Genomic DNA, 20,120 nt, shown 5'->3' with positions numbered 1-20,120 from the left:
AGTCTCTAATATTTTCTGGAGTCTGTTGTAAAAGTAAAAAGTAGTCTTCGTCCTCCTCTTCACTGTCATTGGTTGGAGCATAGCACTGAGCAACATTCATCTTTATCCTCTTCATTTTAGTTCTGAAGGATGCTGTGATGATCCTGGGACCATGTGCCTCCCAACCAATCAGTGCTCTCTGTGCCTGCTTGGACAACATGAAGCCTACTCCCTGTGTGTGGGGTGCGTTGCTCTCTTCATGTCCTGAATACAGCAACAGCTCTCCTGTCAACAGTCGTCTCTGTCCAGCTTGCATACATCTTGTCTCGCTAATGCCTAGTAGGGTCAGGTTGTTGTTCCTCATCTCTACTGCAACCTGCGCCGTCTTTCCTGACTCGTACATGGTTCTCACATTCCATGTGCCGATGGTAATCCTCCTGGTTGTAAGAAGGGTGATCGGCTTAGTGGCTTCCTCGCGGCTTTCACCACCCAGCGTCATGCGTCTTCGAGTTGAAGACTCTTCTTTTTCCAGGCTAAAAGTCTCTGTTAACTCTATTGTTGGCATTTCTGTAGCAAGTTGATTTTTTTTATGGGGTGGAGTTGCTAGCCCCACGCCCAACCCTCCTTCTTTACCCTGACTTGGGACAGGCAGATGGCCCCAAAGGACCTCTCTGCTGTACCCCATCTTTGAGAAGATATGGGAAGAAGAAGTGATTCCGGCTGACTGGAAAGAGGGATATCTCATCAAAATCCCCAAGAAAGGAGATCTCAGCAACTGTGCCAACTACAGAGGAATCACACACCTGTCGGTGCCAGGAAAGGTCTTCAACTGAGTCCTCTTAGAGAGAATGAAGGATGCCGTCGATCCACAGCTACGAGATGAACAGGCAGGTTTCCGGCAGAACAGATCATGCACGGACCAGATAGCAACACTCCACATCATAGTCGAGCAGTCTATGGAGTGGAACTCCTCGTTGTACATCAACTTTGTTGACTATGAGAAAGTGTTCGATAGCGTGGATCGAGAGACCCTCTGGAAGCTCCTTCGGCACTATGGCATCCCAGCAAAGGTGGTTAACTTGATCAAGAACTCATACGACTGCATACACTGTAGAGTGATCCATGGAGGGCAGTTCACAAACAGCTTCCAGGTGCGAACCGGAGTCAGACAAGGATGCTTGTTGTCACCACTTCTCTTTCTCCTCGTCATCGATTGGATTATGAAGACATCCACTTACGAGCGTAGGAACGGAATCCAGTGGACTTTATGGACCCAGCTTGATGACCTGGACTTTGCCGACGACCTTGCACTCCTTTCGCACAGTAAACAGCAGATGCAAGAGAAGACCAATGTAGTGGCAGCCACGTCATCACAGGTTGGCCTCAACATCCACAAGGACAAGACCAAGATCCTTAGGATCAATTCCATCAGCAATGACCCAGTCACACTGAATGGATGCCCCCTGGAAGAAGTGCAGTCCTTCACCTACCTAGGTAGCATCATCGACCAGCAGGGTGGCACAGACGCAGACATCAAAGTAAGGATTGGTAAGGCAAGAGCAGCCTTCTTACAGCTCAAGAACATCTGGAGCTCCAGAGAGTTGTCTTTGGCAATAAAGATTCGACTGTTCAACTCCCACGTGAAATCAGTCCTACTGTATGGAGCTGAAACCTGGAGGACAACCAAAACAACCACCAGGAAGATCCAGACCTTCATTAATAGCTGCCTCAGAAGAATTCTCCAGATCAGCTGGCCAGACACCATCAGTAACATCCACCTCTTGGAGAGGACCCGTCAACTCCCAGTACAGGAAGAAACTAGAAGGAGAAGGTGGATAGGACATACACTATGCAAGCAGCCAACCAACATCACCAGACAGGCACTGCGGTGGAACCCCCAAGGCAAGCGGAAAAGAGGCCGTCCAAGAAATACCTGGCGACACGACCTTCAGGCTGATAGCAAAAAAATGGGCTATACCTGGAACCAGCTTGAGCGAATGGCCCAGGATAGAGGACTCTGGAGATCTGTGGTTGGCGGCCCATACCCCGACTGGGGTGACAGGCATGAGTGAGTGAGTGATGCTGAGAACCAGTGATACCTTGTAAAGAAGTTTTCTCAAAACTAGGTTTGTGCTGAGATGCGGAAGGTTTATTTTTCCCAGGGCCGCCCGTGAGGGGGAGCAAGTGGGGCAATTTGCCCCGAGCCCTGCAGGGGTCCCCACGAGAATATAGTATTGCAATTTTTTTGTGGAAGGGGCCCCTGACATTGCTTTGCCCCAGGCCCCCTGAATCCTCTGGGCAGCCCTGCCTTTAACCAATTTTAACTCTTTTCTTTCTTTCTTTCTTTCTTTCTTGTAAATGAGCATAGCTTAGAAACAAGAGCTCATGTTACTTAATCTGTAGCATATAAATACAGGGTCAAACTCACAGAAAATTATTCCTGTGAATGCTTTTTCTAGAAAACCAGGAATTGCAAAGTAAGTGGTTGGATGGTATTGTTGCTCTCTTTTAAGTCTGTTCTTTAATTATAAAGTTGTGCATAGTTTGTAAGAGGCATTCAGCCTACTCTCTAGAAGTACTATAAATAGTTATGCTGTAATTACACTGTACGCAGTATTTACTTGTATTACAATATCAGTTAGAATCCCCAACTGAGATCTGAAAAATGTCGTGTTAGGCACTGTACATAAAACATGGTAAGAGAGACTCTCTGCCCTGAAGAACTTACAAACTAAATAGATGAGAAAGAAAGAAAGAAAGAAAGAAAGAAAGAAAGAAAGACGGGAGTAGTATCTCCATTTTAGAGATGGGCAATGGAGGCACAAGGGATTATAGACTAGAGTCACTGAATTTTCAAAAGAGTATAGCTCCCATTTAAGCACCATATTTTCAAAACAGTGCACTGAGTGCGGAGTTATTTTGAATATTCAGTTGCAAGTGTCACAATGTGAGTGTTTAAGCTCTTGAAGATCTTGACCCAATTTTGGATGCTGAGCACTTCAAAATCTGGTTCCAAAGTCTTTTGAAAATATGGCTTTAAATCTGTACATGCTGAGAAACATTTTAGGAATTCCAGCTACACTCACATACTAATATTTCCATTTAGAAGTGAATCCAAACCAAACTTCTGAACACTTTTCAGATATTTGAATTTGATATTTAAATTGTAGCAGTAGAACCAAGCTATAAAGCTGGGATCTGGATCAGGATCTGAACTTTTCCCAAAATTCATTGTTTCGATGATCTAATCTTCGTCCATCTCTAATTATGACATCACAAACTCTTATAACACCTACAAATTCTACTGTTTACTTGCCTTAATTTTATCTCTCCTTTTTCCTGAATTAAACACATTGCATTGCAAGGATTAAGAGGGATACCAGGTCTTTCAGGAAAGGATGGATCCCCTGGACCAAAAGGAGATAGAGGTGCAGAAGGACCAAAGGGAGACTGTGGAGGCAGAGGTAAGCAGTACCCCCCTTTTGAGGGAGGGTAAAGAAGAAGCCCAACAGGGCAGACAGAGAGGCCTTTATGGATGTTTGAATGGTTTTCATTTCATAAATGTTCCAGTAGGGCTTTGCTGCTTCTTTCTGAGCAAGGGAGAAATATTCAGAGGTGGGCACTGGGGAAACCAGACAGTCTGGATTTCAAGGGAGAGAAGTGAGTGAGCCTGCAGGGTTACCAGAAGTTGGTCTGATGAACTCAAACATCCTATAGGAGAGAAACACCACAGTGATGGGTACCTGATCCCTGGGTTCATGGGATGAAGGATGTGCTTCTAATTTTTTAATGAAATTGAAAAGCTAGCATTGCTGCAGGTGCTATTGAGAACAGGTAGTTTTATTTTCAGTGGACTTGTGGCCTCAACACCTCAGTTTTAAACTTGTATCTTCTTGAGCAACCAAGAAATCAAAAACAGTATCTTTGGTGTTACTTGTGATTCATTACTAGTTCTGGAGGTGACTTCTCTGGCTTTTTTAAACTTTTAGAAAACCTTCCGTATTTTAATGTGACACAATAAGAAAAATACTATTATTTTCTCCTTCAGAATGTGAGCTTTTAAAAACTGAAATAAGTGTTTTGCAAGAACAACAGAAGGCTCTGAAAGCTACTGTCAGCAAAATACAAAAAGGTAAGACAAATTAAATGCTGTTCATTCCAGTCAGTGAGAGAGGAGCCCAAACTGAGTAATGTGGATGCAGACCTATATCCGTACTTCTTCAGAGTTAAAAAGGATTCATATCTGGTATCTGATCTGGGCTTTTTGCACTTAATTCATACCGCAAACTTCTATGTACTTGTTGGATGTTTTAATAAGTATTTCAATTCTACAATATGGGCAGTACAGGTCTAACCCTCTCACATGTATAGTTAGCCTCGGCAGGTCTCCACTTTGGTGTAATTAGGAAAGTACATCTGGGAATAGCAGAGGGATCAGGTGCTAAAAACATCCCATCCAAATAATACTTAAGATGTGTGGTTTGGGTAGGGTCCACTTTGTGTCTGAAATGTTATTTGATTTGTCCTGTGACTAAAAAGAATAGTGGGAGACTATCTCATTCTGCCCCTTGATTTCCCATTTACTTCCTCTGGTACAGGAACAGGCCCCTGATTCTTACCTGTAAAGAGAGGTGCAAATGCTAATTGAGATAATAAAATGATGACAGGACTTCTCACTGTGCCATATCAAGGACAATGGGCCTGGCCTCATAAAAAGTACTGCAGTAATGTTCCCAAACACTGCACCTTACAATAGTGACATGGCAATATATGAGGCTAGCAGTGGTTAATTGTATTCAAACTCTAGTACTGTGTCCAATCCCCCTCTGTTCTCTAGGACAGTAAAAACATGCTATGCCTTCATTGCTAACTGAAATAACAATAATAAAGGATAAGCCTCAACCTAAGATTTCTTCTTGTTGTTATAGGGTCTTCCTGAGACCTTTTGCCTCTGTCCATAGTTTTCTCTGCACCAGTAAAATATTCTTCCCCTTTTAAACTTCTGGGTAGTGTGCATAAGTCTCAGCTGGTCTGACAGAATGAATCAACAAAAATAACTGTCTCTTCCTCCAGGGTCCTAGAACCTGTTTCTCTAATGTAAAGAATAGTGTGTGAAAAAAGTAACTTAGATGTACTGTACTTCTGTGTTTTTTCTAGCTTGTTTTTTCATAAATGGCAGTAGTGCCAGTGAAAAACCATTTCAAGCCAATGACTCTGAAGGTGACTGTATCTATTGGGTTTCCGGGAAACGGGGCGGGCGAAGCCCGCCCCATGCTAACGGATCCCCCCCCAGCCTAAGGGGAGGTTCCACAGGGCCTCAGAAACCCACTAATTGCGGGGGACAACTAATAAAAGAACAGGGACAGGAGTGCGGTCAAAGGGTCATAAGAAGGGACCCTAATAGGGACACCGAGCAGAGAACCCCGGACAGCGCCCACTGCTCCTCGAAGGCGTCAAGGGAGCCAGCGGACGCCGCCCAGAGGAACTCCGCCCAGAGACGTGAACGGACTAAGGATCGGAAACAAGCCCCACAGTCGCAGGAGTCTCCATTGGCCAACCGCCTCTCCCTGGTCACGTAGATGGCCATTTTTGCCAGGGCGAGGAGGAGGTTGACCAGGAGGTCCCGCGACTTCGTGGGGCCACGGATAGGGAGTGCATGGAGAAGCAGGTGGGGGGAAAGTGCAGCCAGAAACGCAAGAGGATATTAGTGAGGAGCTGGTATAGGGGCTGCAGCCTGGCGCACTCAACGTAAACGTGTGCCAGGGTCTCCCTCACGCCGCAGAAGGGGCAGGTGTCTGGGACAGGGGTAAACCATGCCAAGTACACGCCCGTGCTCACGGCCCCATGGAGGAGCCGCCAACTGATGTCCCCGACGGGCCTCGGGATCAGGGTGGAGTACAGGCTGGCCCACCGGGGCTCCTCACCCTCCAGAGGTGGCAAGAGGTCCCGCCACTTGGTGTCGGGGCGGGACACGAGGGTGAAGAAATGAAGGGTGTGGAGTACGAGCGCGTAGAGCTGCTTCCTTGGCGCGGTTTGGAAACGGACCGGCTGCAGATCGTGCAGCCGGCTGGCGGAGAAGGGGCGGGGGGGCCGGTCAGGTCCACGGGGCAAGGGCCCGATGAAGAGGTCCGGAGGGCTCGGGGTAGGGGGTGGGCGGGGCGTGCCCTCACGCAGGACCCGGTCGAGGTAGGCCCAAGCAGCGGGCGGCAAAGCGGCCTTCACCTCCTGTAGTACGAGCCGGGGAGTACAAGGTCTGGAGAGCCCCATCCGCTGAGCGAGCATCAGGGGATCCAGCCAGTCTCCCCGGTCGTAGTCCAGGAAGTCTCCGACTGTCAGAGAAAAACTCAGTTCTCGCTTTTTGTTTGGGTGCAGCAAAATCAACTACTTTGTTATTTCTCCAGTAATTACAATGGAGGGAGAGAGTGCCATAGGACACAGGGTCACCCCAGTCCTGGACAGGTCTCTCAACTGGTAAACAATTACAGCAAGCCTTTATACCTTTGTTACAGACAATTTCTAGCAATAATACAGACGGTAAAAAGCAACAAATACATTTTGTTTATACATAAGCCTTTCTGCTATCTTATTTGTCTCACTCCTAGAAAAAGCAAGACTGCATATTTGGTTATCTGAATTGCAAGGTCGTAATAACTTTTCACACAGTTCACTCTGTCTCACATTATCTTGCTTCTACAAATCTCGCGTCATTAGGGTCACAGCTAGCCTAACTCATGCTAACTAACTAACATGCATTAAGATCCCTTCAAATCCTTGTTAATTATTTCCTGGCTTCCACACCGACCCTGGTGGCTTCCGCCAGGACCAACCTCTGGCGCACCGCGGGGGACTCCGCCACCTGCACACGGAGCTGGGGGTCGTGTAGCAGGGGCTCCGCGAGGAGATCTGCCCCCTCGGTGGCCACCACGGACCTGGTCGCAGAGAACAGCTTCCAGGTCCGGAGGAGGTCCTGGTAGAAGACCGGCAGCCCAGAGAGGTATCGCGGAAGGCCCCTCGGGTCGAGATAAAGGAGCTGCCGGTGGACCGATGGGCTTCCACCCGGACATAGGTGAACGTGGAGGCATCGTCCGGGTGGTGGTCGCACCAGACGTCCACCAGGGAGTGTTGGGTGACAATCTCCCGGAGGACGTCCGCGGCGGCCGGGCTCTGCTCGGTCCCCAAGCGGTCCCGCTTCTCTAGGACGGTGTTGAAGTCCCCGCCCAGGACCAGGCACTCGCGAGGATCCAAGGAGCCGAGGAAGGCAGACGCCTGCTGATAGAACTGCAGCCGCTCCGGGGCCGACGTTGGGACATAGACGTTGACGAGGTTGACCACGAGCCCCTCCATGCGAACCCGGAGGTGCAGCAGGCGGCCCGGCACAGCCTCGGCGACCCCCAGCACCTCTGGCCGTAGGTCAGGGGAGAACAGGGTAGCCACTCCAGCCCGACGGGTTGTGAGATGGCTGAAGTAGACCCCGTCCCCCCACTCCAGCTGCCAGCTAGCTTCGGCGGCAGGATCCGTGTGGGTCTCCTGCAGGAAAACCACGGAGTACCCCCTCTCCCGAAGGAAGGAGAGCACCTGGCTCCTGCGGAAGCCCACCCTACAGCTCCGGGTGTTCAGTGTGGCAAAGGTGACGAGTGCCATGAGGAGGGCTGGGGGGGATCCTCGCTGGCAGGGGCACTCACGGCTCCTGTTGGGCCACGCAGCAAACCGTGGCCCACCCCGAAGGTGAGCAAGGAGTCACGGAATTTGCGCACCCGATGGTAAGCCGCGGCACCCTGCTTCCCGGTCCTCTTGCCCTCCCCCAGGAGGGCCCTCGTGGCTAGGAGGATCTTGTGGAGAGCAAGCGGGATCTTGTTGCGGGAGCCCCGGACGTCCTCCAGGAACTCCTGCAACTCCTCTCTCAGCGTATGGGGGGGTGGGGCCTCTGGCACGGCCCCGTGGCCTACTGGGATGGGCAAGCAAGGGGCGGACCCTGGCTCAGTGGGGGTCGGTGGAGGGAAGAGCGCAGCCCCTAGTGGGTCAGGATTGTGGAACTCAAAGGCCGCTCCCTGGGAATCATCCTCCAGGAAAGGGAAGGAGACAGGTCCAGGGGCAGCAATAACATCATGGGAGGTGGAGGGGGCAGGGACGGGGTCAGGATCAGGGGCGGGGGGAGGGACAGAGACGGGACCCTGGCCCGCAAGAGCTGGACTCTCAGTGGGTGGCTCCTCGCGGCCAGGCACGGGGGTTTGAGGGGTAGGGAGGGGGTCCCCAGTGACACCGGGCTCGGGCTCAATGGCAGGTAGAGCAGCCTTGGTGTGGAGAAACGCAGAACCCTCAGGGGGGCCCCCGCCCGGGAAGGAGCTCGGTTGTCCCGCACAACCGAAGGACACCCCCGGTAGCCCATCTCCTGGCCACGAGGCACCGGCCGTCGCCTCAACAGGCTCGGCGGCCATCAGCAGGGTGCCGTCTGCAGCCGGGCAGGCTGAGGAGTCCAGGGGACCCTCGGAGGCGGGAGCGGACGCAGCAGCATGGGGAAGGGGAAGCTGGGGTGAGGTCGGCTAGGTCGAGGCCCGCTGACAAGAGGTCGTCGTCCCCCAGGGTGACTGGGGTCAGACCCAGGGCCTCGATCTCCGCGAAGATGGAGGGGAGCTCACCTCCCCCCACCCCGGGGTCCTCTCCACTCGCACCCGAGGCGACGCTCACCTCGGGTATTGCAGGGGGTACAGGCGGCAAGGGAACAGGAGGGGCCTCAGCGGAGGCCTCCGCAGGGGCGGACTGCGGAGGAGGGATGGTGGTGCCTTCCGGTGCTGCCACGTCTTCCCTAGCCGTCATTGGTAGATGGGTCGACCCCATGGGCATGGCAGAAGGCTCGGTGTCTGCAGCCCCCTTTCTGGTCTTACGGGGGGCTTCCGCGTCAGATGGCACGAGCGGAGCCTGAGCCTTCCGCTTGCCCCGCTTAGCCTGTACCCGGGTCCAGCCCTCCATGGCATCATCTGCGGGCTGGTTAACAGGGGTTTGGCCAGGGGGCAAGGATGCCAGTTCGGGGGCTTGGAGAGGCACAGGTGGGACAGCAGGAGGGAGGGAAGAGTCCCCCTGGGGAGAGCCCTCTCCCACGCCCAGCAGTACCCCTGCCGCACTCTCCTCCACAGGCCCCGCCAGAGTGCAAGCAGCAGAGACAGGGCTCTCCCGCTCGTCTGGCGCACTGGAGGACGTACCCCTGAGGCCCGAGCGGGAGCAGTGATGGGCTGAGGAGGAGGAGGGGCGACTCTGGGCACCGGGTGGCCAGGGGCACCGGCGATGACAGGGCCGACACCCTGCCGGGGCTCGGGGGTCCCGGGCGCTCCTCCGTGCCGGGCCAAAGGGCAGTCCCTCCGAATGTGCCCCGTCGCCTGGCAGAGGTAACACCGGGCCTCCCCCGTGGAGTAGTGCACCCAGTACTGGGCCCCCTGATAGGGGACCAGGAAAGACCCCTCGAGCGCCTCTCCGCCACGCGCCACCGGCGGCAGTTGAAGCTGCACCTGCCGGCGGAATGAGAGGACGTGACGGAGGGCGGGGTCTTTGCAGCCCAAGGGGAGAGGGCTCACCACGGAAATGGGCTTCCCCAGAGTAGAGAGGGCGGGTAACAGGGCGGCATTGGGCAGGAAGGGAGGGACAGAGGTCAGGACCACACGGACACCCAGGTCCTCCAGCGGCTCCAGGGGGACGAACACGCCCCCCCACCGCCAGGCCCTTCTCCACCGCCTCCGAGGTAAGGAAGAAGACCACCTTGCCATACATTTTGGAGGCCACCACGATGGCCGTGGGCCCCACCACCCTCACCTTCGCCCGCACGTAGGTCTCCACGTGGGGCGAGGCAGGCACCAGGAGGCAACGGACGTCATGCTTCCGGGTGGCGGAGGCGGCGGTCGGGGGAGATGACGTAGCGGTGGGCAGGGGGGCCGCCACCACCTGGGCGTACGCTCTGGGGGCCGAGGGAGGGGCACCCGCAGAGCTGGTGGAGGGGACAGCGGGGAGGTGCGCCGCGGCCGGTGGTGGGGCCGCGGCAGCGGTGGCAGGCTCTGCCATGGAGGGCTTAGTCTTTCTAGCGGGGCCCTTTCCCTTCTTTTTGGGCCAGGGGGCAGGCTCCACACCACACCCCCTGTGACCCCACAAACACAGTCTAAACCCCCACCACTAGAGTACAGTTAAAGAGTTACTCAGTCTTTGGTGGCCCCCTCCACAGAGGTCTTCAGAGTTCTGTGTGCTCCCCAGCAGCCGGTGGTCTTCTCAGTCCTCTTCCTCCTCCTCCAGGCTCCAGCAGCTCCCCGGGACATACACAGCTCCAGCAGCAGCAGCAGCAACAACTCCTCCACCAGCAGCCCTGGTGGCCAGGCAGGAAGGACCCTCACAGGTGGTAGTGGTGGTGGTGTGGGGGGTCCTGGCTTCTCCCTCCAGAGATGGGGGAGTGGGGGCTGGCCAGCAGGCCCCCCCCCACCCCTCACTCAGCAGCAGCAGCAGTCCAGGTAGGGTGACCAGATCACCCAGGTCAAATATCGGGACATGGGGGGAGGGGGACAGGGACAGAGGGGAAAAAATGGCAACAGAGCAAAAAAAAAAAATCCCCCACCCCCGATTCCTCCTCCCTCCGCAAGCGCTGGAGGGAGGCCTGGGAGACTCAGGGGAGCACGGGGCTGGGGTGAGTGTGAGTCTGGCCTGGCCCCAAGCAGGCAGGATTCGGGCGCGGTACCTGGAGCGAGACTAGGGGGCAGCCTGCAGGGCCAGGCGGTGGTTGTTCTCCCCACCTGGGCAGCGGGACTTGGGAGCAGCCGCTGCTGCAGCTCCCACTGCCGCGGGGGGAGGAAGCGGCCGCTGGCCAAGCTTGGCGGCTGCGGCTCTAGCACCCATTAACCCCCCGAGCCCGAGCCGAAGCTGTGTGATGGGAAAAAGTAAGTGATTTCCTTGAACAGATACATGTTTGCGAACAGTGAACACAGTCTAGTCAGTTTCTGTGAACAAGACCATACAGGGCACCTAGTCTCACGAGATCTCAGGACAAGTTCGAGATTTCGGAATACGCTTTCAGTGGTTGCGGTCTTGCACAGGAGATACGCCAAGCGGGGAGGGACAGCTGAATCCGTCTAGCAGCCAGTCCTGGTAAGCCTTACAGTAGAGTCTGCTTAACAGTTAATGGATAGCTGTGCCCTCCCGCTAAAGGCAATCTGGAAAGCATAAAGTCTGACCCTGTTCCAGCCCCTCCCGGCAGTGCACGGGAAAGATCACTGTATGCTTTTCCTCTGTGGCCTCCAACACGTGGCTGTTAAGCGAGGGTCATTCTTATGCAAAGTAAAAGTCTACCATTCACAATAGTAACAGTACACTAATTGCCCTAATTAGATGCAGCACTTCCAGAACGACATTACCCTGAGGCGTGTCACTCGGAGTCAGAGAGAGCGGATGCTAAGAGAAGCCCTGCACAGACCAGGACCATATGCTGCCATGCTTGTGGAGGCGATGATTCCCCTTTACATTAGGATGGCCTGGCGCGGAAGAGTGTGCTTCCACGGAGCACCCAATAAGGCACCTCTCCCCAGGAACTTCCTGCGGAGGCTTTTCGATCTGCTCTCTGAGAGCTTTTTTGAACTGTCCCAAGAGGATTATTGCTCTATTCCTATATGTGTGGACCTACTTTTTGTATAGTTTGAGATTTAAAAATTTTTATATAGTATTTCTATTTTTTATATACCTGTTTTTTAAAAAATAAATGTTTCCCTGTTTGTAGCACTTACCGCCTGATCCTTCCCCTAATTCTGAGTCCAGGTTAACGGGCGGGGACGGTTGGTAGGGGATCTCTGTGAGGGTGATGAAGAGATCCTGGCTGTCAGGGAAAGCGGGAGTGGGTTCTCTGTCGCCTGCGCCATCCTCCAAAGACCATTCCTTATCTTCCCCATCGGCGAACATTGAGGAGGAACTGTCCCGGTACACTATTCCGTCCTCGGAGTCCACCGTCACTGGTGGGGCAGTGGTGGCAGACCCACCTAGAATGGCATGCAGTGCCTCGTAGAAGCGGCATGTCTGGGGCTTGGCTCCGGAGCGTCCGTTTGCCGCTCTGACTTTTTGATACCCTTGTCTTAGGTCCTTGACTTTCACGTGGCACTGCATCGCATCCCAGCTGTATCCTTTGTCTTTCATGGCTTTCGAGACCTTCTCGAAGGTCTTTGCATTCCGCTTGCTGGAGCGCAGCTCCGAGAGCACAGACTCCTCGCCCCACACAGCGATCAGATCCATGACTTCCCGGTCAGTCCATGCTGGGGACCTCTTTTTATTCTGGGATTGCCCGGACTCCTCTGCTGGAGAGCTCTGCATCGTTGCAGGTGCTGCGGAGCTCGCCCCGATGTCCAGCCAGGACGTCAGATTCAAAGTGCCCAGACAGGAAAATGAATTCAAATTTTCCCGGGTCATTTCCTGTGTGGCTGGCCAGAGAATCCAAGCTCGGACTGCTGTCCAGAGTGTCAACAGAGTGGTGCACTGTGAGATAGCTTCCGGAGCTACTAAGTTCGATTTGCATCCACACCTAGCCTAATTCGAGCTAGCCATGTCGAATTTAGCGTTACTCCACCTGCCGGGGTGGAGTACCAAATTCGAACTAAAGAGCCCTCTAGTTCGAATTAAATGGCTTCCTGGTGTGGACGGTTGAGCGGTTAGTTCGAATTAACGCTGCTAAATTCGAATTAAAGTCCTAGTGTAGACCAGGCCTAAGAGACAGAGACAGATTACTCTAAAAATTGTCTTCAGGGAACTTGTACGTATTGGGTTTCATATACTGTACTGTCTAATTAGAACTACCTTTATGTTGCCTGGGATTGCCAGAGGGCCATTTTGTGGAAATTAGTCTTGTGAGAGTAGCATTATTTGAATCTAACATATAGTGGGTTTGTATTTATCCTGTTTAATTCTGCCCATATGGTCTTAGCTAGTGGTATCATTTTTTTGCTACTTGTTTTCTAATAATTGGCAAAACTAGGATCTGTTTTCAACTGGCATCTCAACCTCAGACTCTCTGAAGAAAAGAGAATGGAATTAGTTAGAGAAAACAAATAAAACAAGCAAACAAAAAATATATGTGCACTTTGTACCATTAGCTATAAATTATGCAACCCTCTTTTTCAAAGCTTGCCAAATATTCAAGGGGTCAGACTAGCACATGTACTTGGGTTCTGTACAGTAATTATTTTTAAGCCACGTCAGTTCCTCTTTCCATTTGTTTTGTTACTGGTGCAAATTCTCTTATTTGTCCTCTGGATAGCATTGTTAACAAATTCATGCATGCACCTTATTTTCTATGAGTGCATAAGTTTACTCAAGATTATCACAAAGCTTCAAAGTAGTCTGTGATTATTGGATGTACGATTAGAAAGTCAAAGCAATTCAGTTGAAAAGATTTCTCATGAGAGGAAAGATGCTTTTGCGTTTAAATAACCGTGGGGATTGAGATCTAGGGATGTATTCCTAGAGCCACCATAGATGTTATGTTTTAATGTGGGTATGATGTTTAAAAACCATGATTTTTAAAAGCAGCAACCTAAATCCACATTTAGGCACCCTGAATTTTCAAAAGTACTGAGCATTCAACAGCGCTCTCAATGAGAACAACTGTGGTCAAACTTGTCAAAGTTATGAGTGATTTTTGGATGTTTTGAGTTTTAAGTACCCAACCTGAGACACCTTTAAGGGCCTTGTTTTTCAGCAAGTGCTGAGCATCCCACTGCCTGAAAATCAGGCCACTTTAAGGTGTCTCAAGTTGAGCACCCAAAATCACACATGAGTTTTGATAATCTCGGATGCCCAGCACTTCTGAAAATCATGTCACTGATTTAGCAGCCTACTGATTTAGCAGGTTACTTTGGTTGAAAACCTTGACTTGAGCCTTTCATAAAACAGAGAAAATACTCACAGAGATGTCTTGAGGATTAATTCTTTATTGCTTGTAAAGCAACTAGAAGATGCTTGGTTGGAAGGCATTGTAGAAGTACAATACAGTCTATGACTATTGGGTGATAACACAATGTATTTACAATAACTAAATTGTTCCGCTCTGACCATTTTTGACAAACAGGGCTATAAATCAGCCAAATAATTAAAAATAATTAATTTTGGTTTGTGTGGGGGACCTGAGAAAATTGTGTGTGAAATTTACAAAAAGCCAAACCTCACCAGTGTTCTCCTTGCTCTGCTAGACAGTACGGAGAGACCCCTACAAGAGATGTCCGGGAAAAGTATCTTAGTCTGTGTCACTGAAGACTACTAATGCAGTAGACAGTAATGAGGAAACCTCTAAGGAGTCTGAAGATGGGTGTGGTTCCAGGGCCAGCTCCAGGAACCAGCTAAGGAAGCAGGTGCTTGGGGTGGCCAATACCAAGAGGCAGCACTCCAGCTACTATTGGGTGGCACGTCCAGGTCTTCGGCAACAATTCGGCGGCGGGTCCCTCAGTCGCTATCAGAGCGAAGGACCTACTGCCGAATTGCCCCCCGAAGAGTGGAGTGGTGCAATCGCGCTATCACAGTTTTGTTTTGCCGCTTGGGGCGGCAGAAAACCTGAAGCCGGCCCTGTGTGGTTCAGAGAAGCATACAAATGTTGGGATGCTTATCCAAGCAGTCCGCACCTCTTGGGTCTGCAGAGTGGCACTTCTCCCCATGAGCATCATCACATGGGGATGGCATTCTTAGACTGGTGTGACACTTCCGATTGTGGCCCTGCCCAGAAATAATAAAGCCCTATCCAAACCTTTCAGAACTTTTTTAAAACTATTTTTTTCCTGTTTGATTCAAGAAATGGTTGAAGGGTCCAGAGAGTTTTTTAAATCTTCTCAACCAACCAACCATCTCCAGAAATAAGGAGGCCATTGCTTCTTGAAAATATGCAGTGGGAAATTGCTTGCATAGTGTCCATTTGTTTGAGACAAAAATGCATGGTACGAGAAGAGCTCTGATATATACCATTTATTGAAAAGAAGGTGATTTGAGCTCAGTATATTGCAGAGATTATTTAGATCCTTTCCTTTCTGTGTAAATTTTAGACATTGGCTTTACTGCTTGTGACGGGTGTACTCCCTGCACGGACCCTGACAGAAGTGAGTTAGGCCACATGGGTCCAATCAGCCAGTTAAGCAGCCAATGAGGGAGCTATCTGGGAGGAAGCTGACCTGTGAAGGAAGAGGAGGGGCCTGTATAAAGCCCCGGCGCTCAGAGCAAAAAGGGGCTCAGGGAAAGGCCTTGGCTGCTGTGTAGAGGGTCCCTGAGCCAGAACCCGGAGTAGAGGGTGGGCCCAGGTTCCCCTGCCAGCCACTGAAGGAGTGGCACCTGGGTCAGTGAATGGGAGGAGTGCCTGAGACTGCTGGAGAGCAGGAACTTTGATGCACATCTCCCCCAGAAGGGGAAACCACTGAGTGACCTGGACGGAGGGCCAAGTCATGAAGAGGACGCTGCAGTTCCTGGAGCAAGAGGAGGGCCACAGAGCAGAAGGAAAAGGAAGGGGCATTGGCTGCACAGAGCTAATCCCCAGAACACTCAGGAGGTGGTGCCATCCTGCAGTGAGTAGAGGCCCCCTGTCACACTGCTAAATGTAGTGAGATCCAGGTTATCCCCTGCATGACTCTGATCCACAGCCTGACAATTTCCTTGGCCTTTTGATCATACCCAGCATGTGCAGTTTGCACAGGCTTAAACTGTGCTGAGCTATAAACTGCACACACTTTTTCTAAGATTGCCAAATATTCGAGAGGTGAGATTAGTGTATGGGCTTGGATTCTGTCCTGCAGTCTCTTAGGCCAGATTAGTTCCAACTTCCCTTTGTTTTGCATTTGTGGGAAATCCCTTTCTTGTACCTGGCCTTCCCTATCACCAATGTTTCAAAATAAACTAGAATGTTGAAATGTTCTTTAGCAAATCTAAAACTCTGTTTACTGTAATGTGATACGGATGAGAACTGGGACGTCATGTTACTCATTGCATACCATATAAATGGAGAGTTGAACTCTTATTAAAGCATTCCTGTAATGCCTCTGTAGAGCACCAGAAATTACGGAGTAAGTGACTGGATATCAGCAATGCTGTTACGTTTAATTCTGTCCTTTAATGATTAAGTTGCATTCAGCATGTAGCAAAATTTATATTTTGTTTATATTAAAATATTTATGGAATATTATGTAACACTCTGAATACTTCTACCATATATGAGGTTGAAATTTAATATAGAGGGTCACATTGTATTAAATGAATCTGAGTAATGCATCTCTTGCTTATTAAACAGATGGTGTACTTCTAGGTTTGATTTTAACCATTTCAGAGAAACCTGTCAGTGCTTAGTTAACCCTTTTCATGCTTGGGTGAAATGTATGTACAAAAGAAGCCAATTCTGGTATGTTTGTTAATTTCTTGGCTGCCAATTACTAAAATACACTGTTTATCAGCTGGCTTTTAGTTCAGTGCCTTTCTGAACAAATCAAACCTTTGATCTCTTCTGATATTTTTCTGTAACTGGGTATTTAGCAAAAAGGGAGAAATGCACTATGTTAACCATCAATCCCCGAATGTTAAGGGCCCAATTGTCACTTTATGGCCCAGCCTGTTTAAAGGGTAGTGGCTCAGCAGGAGATTCTTGGGGCCATTATGTTTTAGCAGGCACAATTGATGCAAGACCACAAGGGAACTATGGTCACTGAGCTACCTTTGAACAGGGTGCAGCATGTGCTCTTTGGAACCCTTTCTGCTGGCCGATGTGGGGGAAAGAGCCATGACTCTGACCCTTTCCTAAATCCTCCAAAGCAGCCCCTGCCCACATCAACATTTGTGTGACCAGGACTGCAGTTGTGTCCTGAATTACAAGGACAGCAATCCTGTCCAGCCTGGGTGCCCACTTCCCCAGCATGCACAGTGCACCTGAGCAGGGCTCAACCCACTTCACTGTCTAGAAAAACAGTTGCTCTGCTCACTTAAATCTTAAGAATTATGGCCTGGTCCAGCAGATATATTCTGCACAGGAGGACCTCTCCACCTACCTGGAGCCCCATTGACTGCAGTGGGGAACCACATGCGTGCCCAGCCACATGGAATAAGGAACAGGATCAGGGCCCAAGTGTTTGCAAACACTTAAATAGTGGATGGTATGATAGGTCTTAAATTTAGTTCGTTCTGGTTTTGCATGGTGAATAATTTAAAAAAGGACAAACTTTAAAAAAAAGTTTAATTAAGATGTGTACAGAATTTAATACAGTTTTTTCCATGAGCACTGATGTTTTTTGTAAAATAATGACGAACCAGGATAAATGAACTAGAATGTAGGCATTGAGCATTTCTTTGTTTAATCAGTTTGCACTTCAAATTATAAACTGATTTCATGGAGTCAAAATGCTTCTGATTTTTTTCGATAAGGTAATTGTGATTTTTTTCGATAAGTTAGACACCTGAACAATGCTGCTGCTTCCAACACTGATCACTTTTGCTCTGGGAATATCCCCGCTAAAAACATCCACTGCAAGTCCAAGCCAGAGTGTTCAAAAATGGGATCCAAATGTATGTGCAATAGTTGTATGTGGACCTGCTCAGAACGGATTACCAGGCAGAGATGGAAGAGATGGGAAGGAAGGCCCTAAAGGAGAAAAGGGAAGTCAAGGTATAGAAATATTTACTTCCTAATGTTATGCTTACTATTCACACGTCTGTCTGGTATTATTTTTCAACCATTTCTCCTTTAAAAGATGCTTCCTACAAACATAAGAACGGCCATACTGGGTCAGACCAAAGGTCCATTCAGCCCAGTATCCTGTCTACCGACAGTGGCCAATGCCAGGTGCCCCAGAGGGAGTGAACCTAACAGGTAATGATCAAGTGATCTCTCTCCTGCCATCCATCTCTACCATCTGACAAACAGAGGCTAGGGACACCATTTCTTACCCCATCCTGGCTAATAGCCATTAATGGGCTTAACCTCCATTAATTTATTCTAGTTCTTGTATTATGGGAATAAGTAAATAACTTCTCCTTATCTACTTTCTCCACATCACTCACGATTTTATATACCTCTATCATATCCCTCATTAGTCTCCTCTTTTCCAAGCTGAAAAGTCCTAGCCTCTTTAATCTCTCCTCATATGGAACCCATTCCAAACCCCTAATCATTTTAGTTGCCCTTCTCTGAACCTTTTCTAGTGCCAGCATATCTTTTTTTTGAAATGAGGAGACCACATCTGTACACAGTATTCAAGATGTGAGCATACCATAGATTTATATAAGGACAATAATATATTCTCCTTCTTATTCCCTATCCCCTTTTTTATGATTCCTAACATCCTGGGTTTTTTTGACCGCCTCTGCACACTGCATGGACATCTTCAGAGAACTATCCACGATGACTCCAAGATCTTTTTCCTGATTTGTTGTAGATAAATTAGCCCCCATCATATTGTATGTATAGTTGGGGTTATTTTTTCCGATGTGCATTACTTAACATTTATCCACATTAAATTTCATTTGCCATTTTGTTGCCCAATCACTTAGTTTTGTGAGATTTTTTTGAAGATCTTCACAGTCTGCTTTGATCTTAACTATCTTGAGCAGTTTAGTATCATCTGCAAACTTTGCTACCTCACTTTTTACCCCTTTGTCCAGATCATTTATGAATAAGTTGAATAGGATTGGTCCTAGGACTGACCCTTGGGGAACACCACTAGTTACCCCTCTCCATTCTGAGAATTTACCATTTATTCCTACCCTTCATTCCCTGTCTTTTCACCAGTTCTCAATCCATGAAAGGACCTTTCCTCTTATCCCATGACAACTTAATTTACGCAAGTACCTTTGGAGAGGGACCTTGTCAAAGGCTTTCTGGAAATCTAAGTACAATATGTTCACTGGATCCCCCTTGTCAACATGTTTGTTGACCCCTTCAAAGAACTCTAATAGATTAGTAAGACACAATTTTCCTTTACAGAAAACATGTTGACTTTTGCCCAACAATTTATGTTCTTCTATGTGTCTGACAATTTTATTCTTTATCATTGTTTTGACTAATTTGCCTGATATCAACGTTAGACTTACCAGTCTGTAATTGCTGGGATCACCTCTAGAGCCCTTTTTAAATATTGGCATTACATTAGCTATCTTCCAGTCATTGGGTACAGAGGCCGATTTAAAGGACAGGTTACAAACCCTAGTTAATAGTTCTGCAACTTCACATTTGAGTTCTTTCAGAACTCTTGGGTGAATGCCATCTGGTCCCGGTGACATGTTAATGTTAAGTTAATCAATTAATTCCAAAACCTCCTCTAGTGACACTTCAATCTGTGACAGTTCCTCAGATTTGTCACCTACAAAAGCCGGCTCAGATTTGGGAATCTCCCTAACATCCTCAGCTGTGAAGACTGAAGCAAAGAATCCATTTAGTTTCTCCGCAATAGCTTTATCGTCTTTAAGTGCTCCTTTTGTATCTTGAGCATCCAGGGGCCCCACTCGTTGTTTAGCAGGCGTCCTGCTTCAGATGTACTTTAAAAAATATTTTGTTATTACCTTTTGAGTTTTTGGCTAGCTGTTCTTCAAACTCCTCTTTGGCTTTTCTTATTACATTTTTACACTTAATTTGGCAGTGTTTATGCTCCTTTCTATTTACCTCACTAGGATTTGACTTCCACTTTTTAAAGGAAGCCTTTTTATCTCACTGCATCTTTTATATGCTTGTTAAGCCACGGTGGCTCTTTTTTAGTTCTTTTACTGTTTTTCTTAATTTGGGGTATACATTTAAGTTGGGCTTCTATTATGGTGTCTTTAAAAAGCGCCCATGCAACTTGTTCTGTACCTTTTAATTTCTGTTTAACTAACCCCCTCATTTTTGCATAGTTCCCCCTTTTGAAATTAAATGCCACAGTGTTGGGCTGTTGAGATGTTCTTCCCACCACAGGGATGTTAAATGTTATTATATTATGGTCACTATTTCCAAGCGGTCCTGCTATAGTGACCTCTTGGACCAACTCCTGTGCTCCACTCAGGACTAAATCTAGAGTTGCCTCTCCCCTTGTGAGTTCTTGTACCAGCTGCTCCAAGAAGCAGTCATTTAAAGTATCAAGAAATTTTGTGTCTGCATTTCATCCTGAGGTGACATGTTCCCAGTCAATATGGGGATAATTGAAATC

The 20,120-nt window shown here is 49.0% G+C and overlaps 1 protein-coding gene across 2 annotated transcripts in view; it reads left to right on the top strand.

Annotated features, from left to right (window-relative positions):
• Nucleotides 1-15,988: 15,988 nt before the first annotated feature.
• Nucleotides 15,989-20,120, top strand: part of LOC120409261 (pulmonary surfactant-associated protein D-like) — a 34,513-nt gene continuing 30,381 nt past the window's right edge. Inside the window, exons 1-2 of one of the 2 annotated variants that reach the window (XM_039547012.1) lie at nucleotides 15,989-16,022; nucleotides 17,396-17,608. In XM_039547012.1, the coding sequence (XP_039402946.1) occupies nucleotides 17,407-17,608 (202 nt within the window). In that variant the 5' untranslated portion in view covers nucleotides 15,989-16,022; nucleotides 17,396-17,406. Of the gene's footprint in view, nucleotides 16,023-17,391; nucleotides 17,609-20,120 lie in introns of both variants that reach the window. The other variant, XM_039547011.1, reaches the window with a different exon arrangement.

The sequence above is a fragment of the Mauremys reevesii genome, linkage group 7 (assembly GCF_016161935.1).
Source record: "Mauremys reevesii isolate NIE-2019 linkage group 7, ASM1616193v1, whole genome shotgun sequence".
Lineage (NCBI taxonomy): Eukaryota > Metazoa > Chordata > Testudines > Geoemydidae > Mauremys > Mauremys reevesii.
The sequence above is the reverse complement of the archived record's forward strand: the minus strand, read 5'-3'. Positions and strand labels throughout refer to the sequence as shown.